General features: G+C 45.3%; 1 protein-coding gene across 6 annotated transcripts; it reads left to right on the top strand.

The window, feature by feature from the left end:
* The first annotated feature begins 832 nt into the window (after positions 1-832).
* ca14 (carbonic anhydrase 14) lies at positions 833-18,055 on the top strand. 6 transcript variants are annotated; one of them, XM_086078891.1, is made up of 13 exons: positions 833-980; positions 1,202-1,225; positions 7,541-7,720; positions 7,812-7,957; positions 8,249-8,344; positions 8,439-8,505; positions 9,209-9,366; positions 10,462-10,588; positions 11,887-11,910; positions 11,979-12,063; positions 12,158-12,202; positions 15,534-15,587; positions 17,370-18,055. In XM_086078891.1, the coding sequence occupies exons 1-13, from the start codon at positions 920-922 to the stop codon at positions 17,470-17,472; spliced, it is 1,170 nt and encodes a 389-aa protein (XP_085935017.1). In that variant the 5' UTR covers positions 833-919; the 3' UTR covers positions 17,473-18,055. The 6 variants fall into 6 exon arrangements, 5 of the variants coding, with proteins under 5 accessions (XP_085935017.1, XP_085935019.1, XP_085935018.1 ...); XR_015095396.1 differs by having other exon boundaries at positions 12,158-15,587; positions 17,370-17,473; XM_086078893.1 differs by lacking the exon at positions 15,534-15,587.
* The last annotated feature ends 395 nt before the right edge of the window (positions 18,056-18,450 follow it).

Consider the following 18,450-nt stretch of genomic DNA (forward strand, 5'->3'; position numbering starts at 1 on the left):
TGGGGAGACATTTGTAAGTGCACGAGATCAAAGTGTGGTGTAACGTGGCGAGGGTTCCCCCTAGTGGCGAAGGGCGACAACGGCCACTCAGCTGAGTGGCTGGCATTGTGGCTCACACACACACAAACACACACGCACGCACACACACACACACACACACACACACACACACACACACACACACACACACACACACACACACACACACACGCACGCGCACGCGCACACACAGAGGAAAATCAGATACTAGAATCTGTGACTGTAAATAGTATCATATGTCTATAAAATGTGCTCCAAGTACACCTCTGCATGACATTATATCATTATTAACATTAAAGCCAAAAAGAAAAACATGGAGGAAGAGACTAACTTACAACTTACAAAAGTTTATTAATATGTTTAGTTGGTCACGGAAAAGATTTGAAGTGCATCCATTTGCCTGGAATTCAAAATACAATAAATCAACAAGAGCAACACTGCCACCTACTGTAGTGGTTGTGCAATTACACTTTATTTTAGTATGGGGAAAAAAAAATTCCCAGGTAACATTCATGTATTCAAATACTCAATGAGTTGATTTTCAAAATGAGCGTCTTGACTAATATGGATCAAGTGGTATGAAAATGAGCGACCTATTTTCGAACCAAATGTAGCTTTTTTTTTGTTTCTTTCTTTCTTTCTTTCCGTTCATGATTTGTCCCAGGCCGCTTCGCGCTTGCCGCTTCGGCACCTGTCCAAGGAGACAAAATGCCGGGATGGGCGGCAGGTGGGCCCGTCGTACCCGCCACCGGCCGCCATGCGGTCTCCCCCCTTTGCCCGCTCACTCTGCTTTTCTCTCTCACTCCGTGTCCCTTTCTGTCCCCCTCGCTCTCTCCCTTCACTCCTCGTCCCTCCGTCCACTGTTGCCCGCGTTGCCAACATGGACTCGCTGGCTCCTTTTGTGCTGCTTTTGCTCGCCGGCCTCCATTGGACAGCTGCCGGTAAGAATTTCATTTACATAATAATCGACCCTGGCGGGCTGAGGTGAGGGCTTTTTTTTTTCCTTTTTCTTTTTTTTTTGCATTTATAAATGCGCTGTTGAGCGCGACAGACGTACAGTACGGTCGCGGGAACGTCCATCAGCAGCTCGCAGTCGTTTTGACGTGTTTGTTTTATGACCTGAATCCAATTTTAAAGGATTTGTCCCTGTTTTGTTTTCCAGAGGACACAAGTTGGACCTACACCGGTAAGTTAGAACGTTTATTTGGGATGGTTAAAAAAAACATTGTTATGTCACCTGGGTTGTGTGACTTGTGGTGTTCTTTGGTACCGGAATAGTTTAGATGAGGCAGTTGAATTGTTGGATTAGGATTAAAAAAAAGAAATTCTGAAGTCATTTTTTGAAATGATTGTTTTTAAAAGCATGCACTTGAGCAGGTACGCCGTTTATTTCAAGGTCTCAATGTCTTGTGGCCGCTTTCCGATCAGAAACTTCAAATTTGAAGAATATAAAATGACTAATAATTTAATGTCATTTTAAGGAATAATGCTCGAATGGGATTTTGGGGGGTTTGACGTTGTTCTTTTTAGAGCATTTGCATTTGTGTGTTGCGTTTTTCAATTCCTCTCTGAGGTTTTCACTTACTTTCAAGACGTCGTGTTGAACACTGACGTCGAGCTTAAACATCCCACGAGCCGCAGGTTGCGCACCCGTCCGCGCGTGACCAAAACCACCGCCGACGCTCGTTTCAAGTCGTGACATGAGACGATAACGGAGCGACTATCCGAACCGTTTCAGCAAAAACTGGGAAGCCTTTTTTTTTGTGCGTGCGCACGTGTGGGCCTTTTTCTCCCTCCGCTTCCCCTCTCCTTGCCCTCTCCGGCGCGCATTAGTTACAGTTGGCCAAGCTGGCGTGAGCACAGCGCTCACACGGAGATGATGGAGGGCTGCGAAAGGGTAGCGAGGAGGAGGAAGGGCGCCGGGCCCGCTCGCTCGCCGGGCCGGGCCGGGACGGGACGAAGCAGAGCCGATTGTGTCGCGTATTGTCGAGGCGCACAATCAACACACAAGTTATTGTGCTGCGCAGCCACACTGGCCGCGACTATGCTGCGGACAAAAGGCGCAGTGGGCATGAATGGGGCACGCGGGCGGCCGCAAGTTCAGGGAGCCACGCATGCCAGTACCGGTACCGGTGCTGGTACCAGACACCGACTGGTTTCTATTCGAGCTGCAACTGATGGAGGAGCAAAACTGACTGCATAAATAAAGAAGTAAATAAAATTACAAGTGAAAATCAAAAATATCATGCAAAAATAATATGCAAAGAAAATTTAATACAAAAAAAAAAAAAAAAACTTCAAAATATAAATATAAAAATAAATGTGGAAGTAAATACAAAAATAAAAATATACATAGAATTAAATGTCATATTGTGTGTGAGTTGTGCGGAGATCTTCAGGTTAACACTTTCGGCCGACTCGACTGAAAATTTTGCTCTGCTGAGGCAGCGACAGAGAAAATCCCCCCCCACCCCAAGTTGTTATTACAACTTCCTACTCGAAATAGTATCAAGAAAAGTTTATGTTTTTGATCAAGGTGCCTTAAGATAAGTGCCATCAATCGGACGAGTTTTGCTTTGACATACGAGCAAAAATTTCAGATGCGAGCACTGCAATGATGTCATTATTGTACGTTTTTAACATCGTATTATTATTACAGTGTTTAATAAAAACACACTACACATTTTTTTTCTGGTGGTGGTGGTGGGGGGGGGGGGTTTGAACAGATGACATTTGCATTCATTTCAGTAGGGAAAGACGATTTGAGACTTATTGGTTATGATAAAATACATATTTGTCAACATTGCAAGACGTAATGACATTAATCAAGTCTTAGTTTGTGACGTTGGCAACTGAGCACTTGTTACATAGATTTCTTTTTTTTCTCAACAAGAGAATGACCTCAAAATCTCATGTGAAGGCTCAACCCGCATTATTTTGGGAAGCGTCCGCCATGAACGTGAGACAAGAAGCCTGCGTGCACTCGCACCGCGGTCAAAATGGTCCCTTTTCAGGAAAAACGACATCTCCCAACATTTCGTTCAATTGCAATCGTCTCAAATCTTCAAGCTGATTTCCAACATTTTGCTTCGCGAAAGCTGGTGCGAGCGCCGCATTGCCGGCAAATGTCAACAGGAGCAAATTGCAGAAGAAGAGAAAGTAAAACGCATATCAAGTCAAGGTACTCGCCTTTCGAAGGTCCATTTGGACTTTTAGGGTCAACTTCTCCTTTCTGCTTGCTTTTGATGCGTCTGCGGTGACCAAAGAAAATTGAAAACAAATCAGTTTCGATTCTTGGTGCCAACATCACCAACAACATTGCAATGCAGTAGAAAGAAGTTTTCATTTAAAATAAGACTAATGTTTTGTTTGGAATAAAATTCAAATGAATTGGATTTGCTCTCAGAACCGCATTGGAAAAATAAAATGAAGATAAAATGCTGAGAATGAGGAAAAATGTGATGATCATCAAATAACTGTACAGGAGCAAAAAAACAAAAACAATCCAAACACAATCAGGCTTGCAAGTCCCAACATCAAAGAGCAGAAAAGCTGCAGGACATTTTTCTTTTCTTTTTTTTCTTTTTCGGGAGCAGTTGCGGCTTCACTCGGCCGCTTCAGGGGAAGACAAGAACCTGCTGGCAAAAGCGGCGGCGGCGGCGGCGGAACATTTCACACAACGGAAACGTGCACGCGCCTGGAGGGAGAAGAACAAAATGGCTGCTAGCAGCGGGGGTGACCTGCTCGCTCATTTCCAATACTTGAGGCCTGAGACAAAAGCCCGCCGCGGCAAAGCAACTGCACGAGGTCCAATTTGCCGGCCGGCCGGCCGGCATGCAAACCCGCGAAGGGATTTCTGGTCTCGTTAACAACTTGCGAACGTTTCGCAAGATTCAAACAAAGGCTGACTGATGTCCATCAATGCCGCATTTTGCCCGCAAGTTCATATTTTTAAGTGCGCGCCACATCATACATTATGGTAATGCAGTGTACTGCAGTACCTCTCTCTGCCACAATCCGTCCGAGCAGCACCGCGACATTTGCGCAATTCGACCTCACTGTCCTGTCTTCATACAACAAATACATATAAATAATACTCATAAATTATTATAGCAACAATAAAAAAATATTTTTTTATACTATATACACACAGTACATGCTGTATATAATTTATTTGTAAAAATAATTTCATGAAGTTCATGTGATTCGACTTACAAACAACCTCTTTTGTGCTTGCAAGTGGAGCATTAAAAAAGTACTTTAATTGAAATAAAAGCACAGTATTGTGTTTTTTGTACATAACCGCAGTGACCAAAAAAAAAAGGCTTGGCCAGCCATTTTATTTGAAATGTCTCGTTCATACAGCGGAGGCGATCGTTGGACATATCGTCCAAATAGCTAACATGAACCGAGCGACAAGCGCGAAGAACGCGTCACGCTGAAGCGGCGTCACGTGCTTCTTTTGTTGAAATCAAGCTTAAAGACATTTTCCTTATCTTGAGCTCTTGAATTGAGTTTCAGGCCTTCCGGCGCCGCGTGAATTGTTTGCTATTGCGTGCGCTTGAGTGGCGTCCGTCCGCGCACGATGACGTCCGTCCGCGCACGATGACGTCCGTCCGCGCTCGCTTGTTCGCCGAAGTGGAAAGTGGCTTTCGAAACAAAACAAAAAAAAACGATCACTTTTCTCTCATGGAAGAGCGACGTCACGTTGGGCGGCAAATATGTGGAGGCGGTCCGTTATTGCGCGAGTGTGCGTGCACGCGCGTGTGTGTGCGTGCGTGGCTTTGTCGGCGGTGCATTCAGGGTGTCCAGCGCAGAGGGTGAGAATTTTCAGCCTGCCGTTACCATGGCGACCTCCATGACGACGGGCGGCGGGGTCGCGAGCCTCATTTTTGAAGTTGAGTCATCGTGCTGGGGGGGGCAAATGATTACAGCTACGACACGGTTGGGGGGGGGGGGGGGTCTTGTTGACATTATTAACGGCCTCGCTGCTCATGTTGTGCACGCGAGAGACGACGATAGATTGAACCCGGGCCTACTTTGTTCAATGTCCAGTCATCCATCTCGTCTTTCGCTCGGTTACACTTTGCGAGTCGCGAGCGCGCTGGGGTTCGATCCCAGATGTCTTACGTTGACCCCGGACTGGTCGCCAGCCAATCGCAGGGCACGTGTAGACAAACAACAACAACACTCATGCTAACATGCTAATGTGGACATCAGCGCTATTCCGCTGCGGAAAACATTTTAGTCGGAAGTTGGGCATCCCGTGAAGGTCAAAAAAGGTCAACAATTACATTTGGACTCAGTTAAGTGCCCATCAACGGCTGACGGGCCGGCGCGGGACGCACCTGGCCCGCATCCGCTCACCGAACCACCAACGGTCGTCACGCGATCCGGCACATTACGCCGACGGCCGAATGTTGACAACAACTCTACCCTTTCATTGGCTGACGCCATTTTACGCCAGGACCCGCCTTTTAAAGTCACACACATTCAGGCACAGATACTACAGTACTGTCGAACGGGAGAACGGCGACCTCAGGTGGACAAAAATAATACATGCATCCATTTTGGTAAAGAAAACAAATCGTTTTCCACCATTGCGGAACGTAACGTTAAACGAGTGAATAGTCAATTGTTGGAGTTGGGGGGCCAGGGGGGGGGGGTGGCGGGGGGGGGGGGGTCTTTCACAGGGCAAACAAGCTACAACTGCCACTGCATGTTTTTAGAAGCAAAATTGTGAGGTGGACGTGCTGACCACTCAACCATTCAGCTACTTTGTATGCGACTGAGAAATGGAGGTCAATACACCAAACTCATGTTTGAGCGCTAACGTGAATTGCGACGCGTGCGTGCGTGCGTGCGTGCGTGCGTGCGTGCGGAGACGTGTGAGCGTTTCCAACGCACGAACATTCGTCTCCGTGCAATTGAAATTCACATTCTTTGCTACGCGCCGCATTTTCTTTTCTCTTTTTTAACATGCAATCGATCGGACACGCTCGTCCGGCCTTTTCTCGCTCCGTGTGCTCCAGCGACACTTTTCAAACTATTCAAACTCATTTCAAATTCACTTGAGATCTATTTGAAAACGGATTGCATTTTTCTCATCGTGAAAAAACAAACAAAACACAAAGCGTTGCAAGAAACCTCGATGTTATAAAAAAATCACCTCAAGAGCGTCGCACGATCACGTTTTGGATTGCGTTTGTCACGCAAACTCAATTTTGTACGTTTTGCAAGTCTTCCATTTTGTTCTTCCAAAATGTTGCCGATTGCTCAGTTGACCGAAATCTCGTGAATGACTTGGACAACAAATCAAGTAATAATTGTATAATAATAATAATAAGTGAGTAAGTCAAGTAACACAAGATTGAGTTAGTTAAAGAAAATTAATAAATAAGAAAATAAACCGCAACCACCGCGTTGACTCATAAGAGACCAATCATCAGACAAACATAATGCGATGAATGTCTGGAAATGCAATCAAAGAGATGAAAAAATGTAATCGAGATCGGACACGGAAATCGAAGTTAAACCGAGTTTGGCGAGAAAAGAAATAGAAAAATATCTTGAATTCAGGTACAATGAAATTAATATTAGATTTTCATAAATGAGGCTTTGATATCATTTTGTAAACATCCATCATTTTATATTTGTAATTGAAGTCGGCCTTTGATTTAGGAAGTTAGAATTTCACATGAAAATCTTTTTTATTTTGAATTTGACAGTCAGTTGCAAATACTTCAAATCTAAAGCAAAATGTTTTCAATTGAATTATCCTCACATTTGATGACACAAATCTTACATCTTCTTTTCAATTTCATACATTTAATTAAGTATATGAAAAAAAACATTTGAAAGGGCGAGATAGAATAACAAAACATTTACATTCCGCCGTCTCTTTAAATTGATCACCAAGGTCTTCTAAATGATTTGGAACTGAAAATTGAATCAAGCACTGCATAATTATTTCATATCTTTAATTTCGTGAGCTCGACTCTTTTTGTTTCTCGGTTTAAGTTCATTTGGCGTCTTCACGATTTGCATTTCCATCACTTTTGTACCTCGTTAACTTTCAAATTGTAGTTGCGTACGCCTTGATTTTAATATTTAGTGCCGACATGCATATTTTGTAATATTTTAAAATCAAGTAAATGATGTCATTTAGAATAACAAGAATAATAATGAAACTGCTCAATGAGTCAAAAGCGCTCGAATAACTCAGAATCATATTTGCATCGTCTTGCGATTGCGATTGGAAAGACGCTATGAAAATATGATGTTTGTTTGTTTGTTTGTTTGTTTGTGAAGGACGCAACGTTGAAAACGTCTCCCGTCACACGACGTCCTTATCGCGTTTGACGGATTGAAAGCATCACAACCCGAATGATTCGTCACAACTTGTCGTTTTCCGCGCATTTGAACGCGTTCTGATTTTTGCCGCAAACGGTCCGCATGTCGCAGCTGAAAACTGACGCCGCTTTACGCCCCCCCGACGAAGGCATGGTGGGCCAGTCGGAGTGGTCGGAGCATTTCCCCGAGTGCGGCGGCTCGTCTCAGTCTCCCGTCGACGTGGTGACCACGCAAACTAAGCATGACCCCGCGTTGACCCCTGTGACCCCGCTGGGCTACGGTCAGCACGACAACCGACCCTTCGCGCTCTACAATAACGGACACACAGGTAACCATGGCAACGCTTTCTTTTGGAGATATTCTTCAAGTAAATATTACCATAACCACGCCCCCTCCCCCCCTTGCCCCGCCCCCGCCAGCTGTGATCGAGCTGCCCGATTGGATGAGCCTGGGCGGGCTCCCGTGGCTCTTCTCCGCCGTACAGATGCACCTTCACTGGGGCAGCGGCGGCCCCAGTTCCGGGGGCAGTGAACACACCATCAATGGCCAGAGCGCAGAGGCAGAGGTACGAATTTCAATGCAAGTAAGAACAAAATAGTACAGACGGAGTCAAAAAGGAAAAAAAAGGTAAAGGTAGCGAGAAAAGGGATGACGGAGGACGTCGCAGTCCCCCAATTCCGTCTTCGTCTGTCGCCGGCCGTCTCGCTTCCCTTCAATGCACGGTGAGCTTCACGTGCGCGACTTTTCCAAACGTAATGAAAGCCAACAAAACAAGCAGGCTTTTTTCTTTCAAGCCGTTGCCTTTGCCAGTTGAGCAGCGCAACTCAACCCGGCGGCGCTCTTGCGCCCTCTGCAGCTGCACGTGGTGCACTACAACTCCGAGCTCTACGCCAACGCGGCGGCCGCCATGACGCAAAGGGACGGCCTGGCCGTGCTGGGAATTCTCATCGGGGTAACGGCCCAGCCTCGCCGCTCGACATTGTAACGCGCGGTGGACGTGGGTTGTGATCGGCCGCGCCGATGTCGTTGTTTCCGATGACGCGCAGATTGGCGAGGAGACCAACGCGGCCTTCAACAACATCATCAGCTACCTGAGCCGCATCAGACATGCAAGTAAGGTCCAGCTCGCGCCGTCTCGTCTTTAGTGGAGTTCTCAGCTCCTCTCTCGCCTTCTCAGTACGGCGGTGATATCATCGTTCTATGCGTAGGATAAAGAAAACGCGCTTGCACTCAAAAGTAACCCCAATTACGGATCAAAAATGGACCGATCTACTTTATGGGTCAATTTGGAGCAACTTTCTGGGTTGTTTCATACAAGATAACCCCATTTTTGGACCCAAGTAAAGGATCTGACCAATATTTATGAAATTTCATTTCTTGACTCAAAGTTGGGTCAAATCGACCCAAGTAGAGGATCGGTCCATTTTTGACCTCGACTTGGGTTATTTTTGACCCAACTAATGTTGCAGTGCGTGAGTTGAGATGACCCTAATTTGAAGGGTTTGACTTGATCCCGGGTTTCGGGATCATAGCTGGTGCACTCTAAAAACTGTTGGGTCAAAAATAACCCAATTGGGCTCAAAAATGGTTCACAACTTGGATCAATAGATCAATTTTTCTTTTTTTTTATGAAATTGGGTCAAATTGCCCCAAGTAGCGAGCCGGTCCCTCTTTGACCCAATTTGGGTTATTTTTGACCTAACTGTTTTTAGAGTGTGTAACACGTACATTTACTTCTTTATTTACTACCCTTATTTTGGATTATTTTTGCTATGAATGCGGTTCATGTCTCGATTCTGATTTCAATTTCCAACAGATCAGAAAGTTCTGATCCCGGCCTTCGACGTGCAGTCGCTGCTCCCCAAAGACCTCGGACGCTACTTCCGCTACAACGGCTCCCTGACGACGCCGCCCTGCCACCAGAGCGTCATCTGGACCGTGTTCCACGAGAGGGTTCGAATCTCCAAGGCTCAGGTGGGACCGACGGGTGGCCGGCGCACGTTTCGCAACTGAACTTCCCCCTCCGGGCACTTTTCAATCGCACCTTTTTCACTTTTCATGTCAGACAGACGCGGACGACAAATGTTCGGAAGCTGTGAGCACAAATTTGGGATATTTTCAGTTGACAAATGTTCTTTTGGGGGCTTTTTAATGGCTTACTGCATATTTGAAAATTAATATTTAAAACAGGCCGCACCACAACGTTGCAAAATTTTAGATTAGGGCTACACGGGAAAAAAATGCTTTCAACTACGATCTTAAAAGATTTTACCGATACGAGGAATTTGCTTTATGGGCTCTTTTTTTTTTATTTTGTCTCGTAAACTTAACTCGCCTCAGTAAAGAATTTAGTGAACAATCCTGCTATATTTAAAAGAAAAGTACACAATTTGTTCTCATTTACGACGAATGGCATTTCCATTCATTTTGATGGTCAAAGAGGATTTAAGCTATGAGCGTGCTATGGAATGAATTGAACTCGTATATTAAGACGGTTGCCCAATGGCGTCGTCAGGCCCCGTTCCGGCACCCTCGACACGCGCACGCACACGCAGAAAGACTAAAAGTCTCAAACTAACAAATACCACATAGTATTTCGTCTGCAGGCATTTTTAGCAATTCTCTTCAAACGTGCATTTAGAAATAAATCTGGGAATTCACGTTGCGTTGCCTTCGACTGCAAATCACGTCTTGACCTCTATTTGGATTTCCAAAGTCAAACGTTAATAAACTAAAAAAAAGGTGCAAAATATCAAAATTTTCTGTACTCGGACCATGTGGGAAACATTCGTCTTTGTTTTAAAATGTACTTTGCACATTCACGATATCGAAAACCACAATTGCATTTTTCAGGGTTTGTTATGTCAAAACATGCAAAACAACTTGCAACGCCGCTCATGTCGACGATCCTCGATCGAGACGAAAGAATCGCAAGCCAGCGGGAAAGTCGTGAATGTCAAGACACGCATTTCCAATATAATGAGCGTATTTTTGTCCAGACAGAAAAAACAAAAACAAACAAACTGACGTTTGAGGAGCGTCCATTTTGTGTGTGCGTGGTTCCCGCAGCTGCTGAAGATGGAGACCGTCCTGTACTCCAGCAGCGCCCAAGACGCGGACCGCATGCTGCTGCAGGACAACTATCGCGCCACGCAGCCGCTCAACCAAAGGGCCGTCTTTGCTTCCTTCACTGCAGGTGACAAAAGACGCTCGTTAGCGGCGGAAGCGCACCTTGAACTCGTTATCCTCGTTCACTTGTTGGGGTTTGAATTGCATTTGAGTTCCGGTCACTTTTGAGAATCTGCCAATATTTCAACTATACATGAAAAAAGAAGAAAAAAAAAGAGTGCAGCCACATAGTTTCCCAACAGGTTACAGATTATGAAGAAAATATTAATCACGATTATTTTGGTAATAATTGAAATCACGATTTATTTTTGGGTACAAAACAAGACATTTTTTAAATGAATAACATTGTTTGAAACACTATATTAATGCAAGTTCCTTTAGGACAAAACTAAATTTATTAAATTAATAATAATAAAAAAAAAAAAGTAAAAATGTATAAGTTTGAAGAACTCAAAATTTGTATAATTTTTTTATGATTATGCTGATTTTGTAATTGTGAAGTGTAATGATTGAAATTGTATTTGGATTTCAATTAATTGCACAGGCCTAAGTTACACTACATTTGTGTATGACTATGGCAAAATCGGATTGGACGGATGGACGGACGGATGTTGGACGGATGCTTAGCGGTACACAGATGTGAGTGTCATCCGCACAGCCGTGGGAAGGAAATACCAGGATTTCTTAAGATGGAGACCGCAGGGGCAGCAAAATACAATGAAAACAACAAGGGCCCCAAAATGGAACCCTGTGGAACACCGTACGACCGAAGCTTTCAAATGATGACAGCCTCACACACACACAGAAAGAAAAAAAAGACATTAAGTGTGTTTGAGACTTTTAAGGCATACTTTCCGAGGTTCTGCGTGAAAGGCACACGTGAATAAAAGTTCTGTGACGACTACAAGAAGCAGAATTGATCGGGATCTGTTTGCGGTGATCGGGATCCGTTTGCGGAAGAGGCCACTTGACGACGCGTTCCGCTTTCCAGGAACAAGACAGCGCGTTAGCCAAAGTGCACAATCAGCACGAGACAGAAATGCGTGAACACGAAAGGGTGAGAGGAGCCGCCGAGAAGAGGCGCGTTTGTTTGTGAGACCGTTCGTGGAAAAAGGACGGGATTTTGAAAAAGACAAACACAGACCTCATTGTTTGGCCAACTGAGAAAACCAGCGAGGAAAAAGTGGCACCAGTGCGAGAAGGACTGGCAGACAAAGACAACACATTGTGGAAGGCCTGAAACATCAGCAATGGCATCCGTCCGTCCGTCCGTCCGTCCGTCCGTCCGCCCGCCCGCGTTAGCATTAGCATTAGCACGTTGTCATCAGATTCAACACTAACGACCGATTGTCGTCTTTGTTGCAGAGTCGGGCAAGGAGCTCTCCTCGGGTAAGTTCCCGCACGGCTTTGCGTCGCGCTTTCCCGCGTCTGAGGTCTTCACGCCTTGTCGCGCACAGGCGAGGTCACCGCCATCGTGATCGGCATCATGTGCGGCTGCGTCGGCCTGGCCGTCGTCGTCCGCTTCATCGTCAAGACCGCGCGGTAAGAACGCTTTGCCGGCTGGCTTCCCGCCCGAAAGTGGTTTGCCGTTGGTTCTGCTGCCGGCGTTTTAACTCTCTCGTCCGTCTCTTGGCAGATTTTTCGCTGTCCTCCGCCGCCGCAAAACGGTCGCGGTAAACAGGTGGCGCTCATCCCCGACAAGGACAACACTAGCACCGATTAATGGTCTTGTTTGTAACATTCCCTTCGAGTTGGAGATGTTTTCCAGCGCTCTTCGACAGTCCGTGAAATTGGCCAATGTACAGCGCCGCCTTGAGATACGAGCGACTCTACTTGGGAGTTTTTTTGAGATATGAGCCATCACTTGTTGACTTGCAACAAACTTGAGATAGGAGCACTTTATTGTGGAAGTCAACGTAATCCGAGTCACTTCACAATAAGACGCGCGTTAGCGAATATTGAACAATTTGTCAAAAACGAGGCTTGACGATGTCGATTGCCGGTCCCAGCTGAAGTTTACTCGAAAACGAAGCGACGCAAAGAGAATGACACCTTGTGTATGCCACATAATCACTGTCATCGATTCTTTATCCTCCGCATACAACGACTAATATTAGCGCCGTACTGATGAGCTGCGAGGAGCTGAGACGTCTCGATGAACGTCGTCAACATCTGTCTGTCTGTCTGTCTGAGTCATACTGCCCCCAAGTGGTGAAGGGTTAGACATACAATGGACCTAACCGTGGCGAGCCCCCCCCCCCCCCCCCCCCGCCCACTAAATGCGACGAGAAGCCCCCTCCGACATTTTCCGGTCAAGATGAGCGAAAGTGCATACACACGAATGGCAAAGTTGTCACATCGTGATTTCTCTGTCTTTTATTTTCAGGACGCCGATATTTGTGTCGAAAGCAAGCAGAGGCGGTTTCCATTTTTCTGGCGAAGGCCGTCTTCGCTTCCTCAACATGCAATTTTGCCCCAAAACAAAGCAAAATACACATCGCGGTCTGTTACGACAGAAGGCCGAGAAAGATGGCGTCGCTTCACTCGATTCCGCCGATTGTCAGCAAAAGCAAACTTTTTGGGACAAGCGGGATTCGAATGAATTGAAATGACTTTAAAGTTTCAATGTTTCGTTGGCATGAATAGTAAATCGTAAAACGCGTGGACGGTTAGCTACCCGGAGCTAGCGTTAGCTATTGGCTAAAAACAACAATGGAGAACATGACCCGAGTGCGATTTGAGAAAGCGCAGACATTCTCGGCCTCGGTTCTCTCTCTCTCTTTCCTTGCCTTTGAGATAAGCACGCAATGCATCACCGGAAGTTCGATTGCTGCGTTCGTTCAAAAGTGGCGCGCCGACGCAAACATGACGTCTCGATTGCCTTAAAAGGTCACGCGGACGCGCTTTACGGGAAGGTCAATTGTTGCAGTGTGACAAAAAGGCTTACATTCTTTTTCATTCTATGAAATGATGTCATAACTTAAAGTACAATTTATGACGTGTAAAACTCGTATCTCAAGGCAAACGCCGTACTTATACAAATACAGGCGACAATTCGATCCCAACCACACCATGACATGAAATTTCGTCCGTCCGAGCTGCGGAGGCCATTTTGGGGCCTCGTGCGGTCGATGAAAGTGACAGAACGTCAACAACATCTGCACGATTGATCGCATATTGGTTATTTATGCGCTTGTTATGTCGTGTTGGCGTTTCTTGGGTGGTTGCGGAAAGGTCGCGAGACGTTTGACCTGTCCAAGCTGCGGCACGAGGAATCTCTCACGCTAATGACGGCTGCATTCCATTGGCCTGAGCTCCTCGCAGCGCCGCCGTCAACGACGACGCCCGCCGGCGCCAAAAGCGCTTTTCAAGCCTTCGCCCGCAAACAAAGGCGAGCGCTGGCAATCGATTTCGTCAAAGACGTAATCGGCTTGCTGGGATTTCGGCATGAGACTGAAAAACATGAGAAAGAGTCTGAGATTAGCGCTGGAGATAATCCGATCCTCTTTGCTGTGCTGCAATAACACCAAAACCCGCCGCCGGCTCGCCTAATTGACATTTTGAAGAAAAGAAGCCACGGGATCGGAAAGCTCGGAATCCCAACGGCTTGGAAGGCCCATCGCGCCTCCGCTGCGCCGTTGTGGGCCTCGCGGGAGTTCGTTCCGCCTCAAATGCAGCGCGACTGGCTTCGGCGCTCGCGCTCGGGTGCGGCAAGATGGCGGCATGGACACCATTCTCAACTGGCTGGCTGCGAAGCGTCAGAGGAGGGAGGAGCTCTTTGCACAGCTGCGCTGCTTCCTCAACGTCGTGGGCACATCTGGATTCGTCCAATCATGAAAGACAGGAAATGAAAGAGTGACATTAAGATCAGGAAGTGGTGGAGTTGTGCAAAGAGCCCGTTTGGACCCGAAAGCTGACTTTTTAGATAAAATAGGGGTGTCAAAATGAGGGTGAGAATTTAAAGTTCCTTTAACGAATTGGGAGGATTTCCAGACGCGACGCAGCAGACGCGCCCACGAGAACATTTTGCAGTAAGAAAAACATTTAACACTAAAGCTTTCATTTGTGGAGATTCGGGTCAAAATGTTAAAAATGTGCAGAATTTCACAAGTGACTTCATGTTAAAGATTAGACAGCTGTTAATATAAAATACAAAACGTCTTACATATGCAATTATGCCATCTAGTGGCAGAAAAATGACCTAAAAACAAATCAATGTCACACACACTCACATTTCTTTTTAATTTTTACTCAATTTTATGAATTATAAAATTACTGTATCAATGACTAAAAGATTTGAGTCAGTTTAACATTTAAAAAGTAGATTTACAACAAATATCAAATTTGCGATGAATTGCGAGTTAACTTTTGAAGTCATGCCATTAATGATGTTTTTTTTTTTTTTTTTAATCGGCTGACACTCTAATAAAAATACAAAGTAACAAGAGAGAGCATTGCTGGATGCAGAAGACAAAACTACAAAGTCAACTTGATGAAGAAACGTCGCCGCCGAAACTCGGGCTGGATAAGAAGACGGAAGGCAGCTCGATGGCCGAACGTCATCGCACGGACAAAAGTCACACACTCGAATCCATAAAACTAAATAAGAAAATTCAGGAGCATTCACGGCAGATGACAACATTTTTTTGATTGATTGCTTTATGATGATGTATTGATCGCATTCCATTTGGTCCCTGAAGTCCAAAGTGGGCGTGGCACTTTGGCACCGTTCACCGGACAGACCAGGATGCGACGGACACCAGAAGAGAAAATCTCCTTTCAGATCCTTCGTTTGACGCCAAAAAGATGAGAATCGCGTCCACGCCTGAAAACGTCCCGCCGGCCTTCGGGAACCTTCCGATTAACGCCGCAAAAGATCAACTCCGATCAAATCGAATCAAATTGTGACTAATAACGCTTCCTCCTTTGATCAAGTCAATGATTTTGTTTTTTGTGTTTGTTTTTTCCTCCCTCTGTGTTTGCTGCGATTGCGTCTTGTGATGTTGTGGCAGCTCGACCTCGAGTTGGGACGTCCTGACCAATAACCGGACGGTTCCCGCGCACAGGTTGACGCCGCTCGGCAGTCCAAATGATTCCCTCACGCACAAAACCTTCTGAAAAGCTCTTTGCTTCAACTGGGACTCATCTTCTTCATCTTCATCTTCATCTTCTTCTTCTTCTTCTTCTTCATCTTCTTCTTCTTCATCTTCATCTTCTTCTTCATCTTCTTCTTCATCTTCATCCTCATCTTCATCTTCTTCATCTTCTTCATCTTCTTCATCTTCATCCTCATCTTCATCTTCTTCATCTTCATCTTCTTCTTCTTCTTCTTCTTCATCTTCATCTTCTTCTTCTTCATCTTCTTCATCTTCATCTTCTTCTTCTTCATCTTCTTCATCTTCTTCATCTTCATCTTCTTCATCTTCATCTTCTTCTTCTTCATCTTCTTCATCTTCTTCTTCTTCTTCATCTTCATCTTCTTCTTCTTCATCTTCTTCATCTTCTTCATCTTCATCTTCATCTTCTTCTAATCCCTCCAATAGTGATCCATCTGCCCCGTGTTTGTTCAGGTCGTCGTAGCGGAGGACGCTGTGACTTTTTGGGCAGGAGGCGGGCGCGGCGCCGACACCTCGGACCGCTCGCCCGACACGAGCGCGTCAATTTCGGACCGACTCGGCTCCGACCCACCAAATCGCCACACGATTTTCCCCAGCTGGATTTTAGAGCCATTTAAGCAGCGCCATCTATCTTCCCATTTAGAATTGCGAAAACATGCCACCAGATGACGGCACAGCTGACGATAGCGCGCGCATTTAGCATGTACACGATCACAAATCCGTGCTACGTGAACAACTGCATCCTGGAGTTCAAAGCGTCAACACAAACAAAACACATATTTCACATGAGGGTTATCGATAGCATTAGCAAGCATGCTAAACTAAATAACGACTTCACACGTGCGCACACAAGCACAACATTCACATTGTACAAGAACAATGTGTAATTGCACATCCACTACAATAGGTGGCGGTGGTGCTCTCATTGTCGGAGAACAAGTGACTGTGAAGGTGGACTTACAACAATTTGAGAGAAAAATGATACGATTTATAGTCGCAGTGGGAAGCGGGGGTGCAAATTATTTTCTAATATAATTAGAAAATTTCTAATAATTTAGATGTCATCTTTAAGTTGGATTTAAATCCATCTATGGCAAAAAGAAAAGTATGAAGAAGAAATCAAGTTGCTTCTTCCAATTAGGAAAACACTCCCTCATAGAAAAATGGATTTTTTTTTATATCGTGATATATTTTCAATGTATAAATGACAGCGATTAAAGTCAAATAGGGAATTCTTTCTTCTTCTTTTTTTTTTACCAGGTGTCACCACTTTTTATAAAGTCCTCTGAGAGTGCGTATATGATTAACACGATCAAACAAAAATGGATTCTTATAAAACGTGAACTTTTGGCCTTTTTTTTTTAAAGCAGTTCCTCTGGGGTTTTCTTTGTTTTTCGAATTTCTTGGCGGCATTCCTGACGTAGCCCCCCCCCCCCCCAAAAAAAAAACATTTCATCTCAGGAAACATATTTGAACCATGGCAATTTTTTAAATCGAATAATTCTATTTGATTATTTTTGGGGGATGTGCAAGTATTGTAAAATAATAACAATGCTACTAATAATTCTGTCCTAGTCTCCTTCGCTAACTGGACTCATTTGTTGACTAATAACTTATCACCATCAACTAATCCACACCTTCTTTGCATTCTTTTGACGAGCAGTGACCTCTGCTGGCCAAACGTTGAAAGTGCGCTAAGGAAGAGACCGACTCTTCCTTCTGCTGTTTCAGGACGAAGGAGGCCGAGAAAGCGAAGGACAAACAGCAAGAGATGGTCCTCAACGCCGCGTGCCGCGCTTCGGAGGAGCGAGCGTCCGCGCCAAGCCAGCCTTAACCACGAGCAACTTTGCACCACAAAAACATGTTGGAACTCGTCCATGGCAGGAAAATGCAGTTTTGTGCGAAAGCGCAGGAAGGAAGTCGCGTGAACGGCAACACTGAATGATGGCGGCAAGCGTTTGCATGCAAAGCACTTAAATATGTCACTTTTGCTGCCTCGTGTTTTCAACGTCTTGTGCGAATGTTTGACGTGGGTGAATTGTTCGTGTGAATACTTTGTACAGGGTTGATTGTTTTCTTGTTTTCGCATCATCTCCATCCTGCCTTCAAGCGCGCGCGCTGAATGAATGAAACGTTGACGTGTTCCATTGCTATTATTGTATGAGCTTGCTCAGGGATTTGAGCACGGAAGCAAAATGGGAGCGAGAAGAGGAAGAAGGCCCAAAGAGGTGAACTCCACCTCGGCCCGGCCCGGCCCGGCCCGGCGCGGTCCAATCGGCACATGCAAGTAGAAATAAAGTCACTGGAACAGAATTGGACTTCTGCTGTCGCATATCTTCGCTATCGTCTCTTTGTCTTTTGGAATTGGAATTGTATTTCCAAAGCGCGCAACACGATTAAATTCAAAAAGCACTCTGGCCGTCGATTTGCTTCTTTTTTTTTAATACTCAAGTTTATGTTCCTTCGGGGGATGAGAACCTCCTCCATCTCAAAGTCCACATCTGTCGTCGACGACAACGTTTGACTGCTGGAGCCGCATTTGCTTTATGTTGACGATGGCATTTTTTGAAAGGACTGTGTTAGAGTAGACAATATTTGTATTGTACTCTTTGCGTGTTCAATGAACTGAATGGTGAGATTCTGGTGAAGAAGTCCCTTTGCAAAGGTATTATAATTATCAGAAGCTTCTGATCACACAAAATGAAGACACCCAAGCAGTGTTCTGTTCAAAAGTGTGTCCCTCCTTCTCCTGCACATCATTATTTATTGAAAAGTGGGTGAATACGAAAAGTCTCCTCCCATTCACAAAAAG

Source organism: Leptonotus elevatus, chromosome 6, assembly GCF_054856555.1.
Source record: "Leptonotus elevatus isolate MCC_2025b chromosome 6, RoL_Lele_1.0, whole genome shotgun sequence".
Taxonomy (NCBI): Eukaryota; Metazoa; Chordata; class Actinopteri; order Syngnathiformes; family Syngnathidae; genus Leptonotus; species Leptonotus elevatus.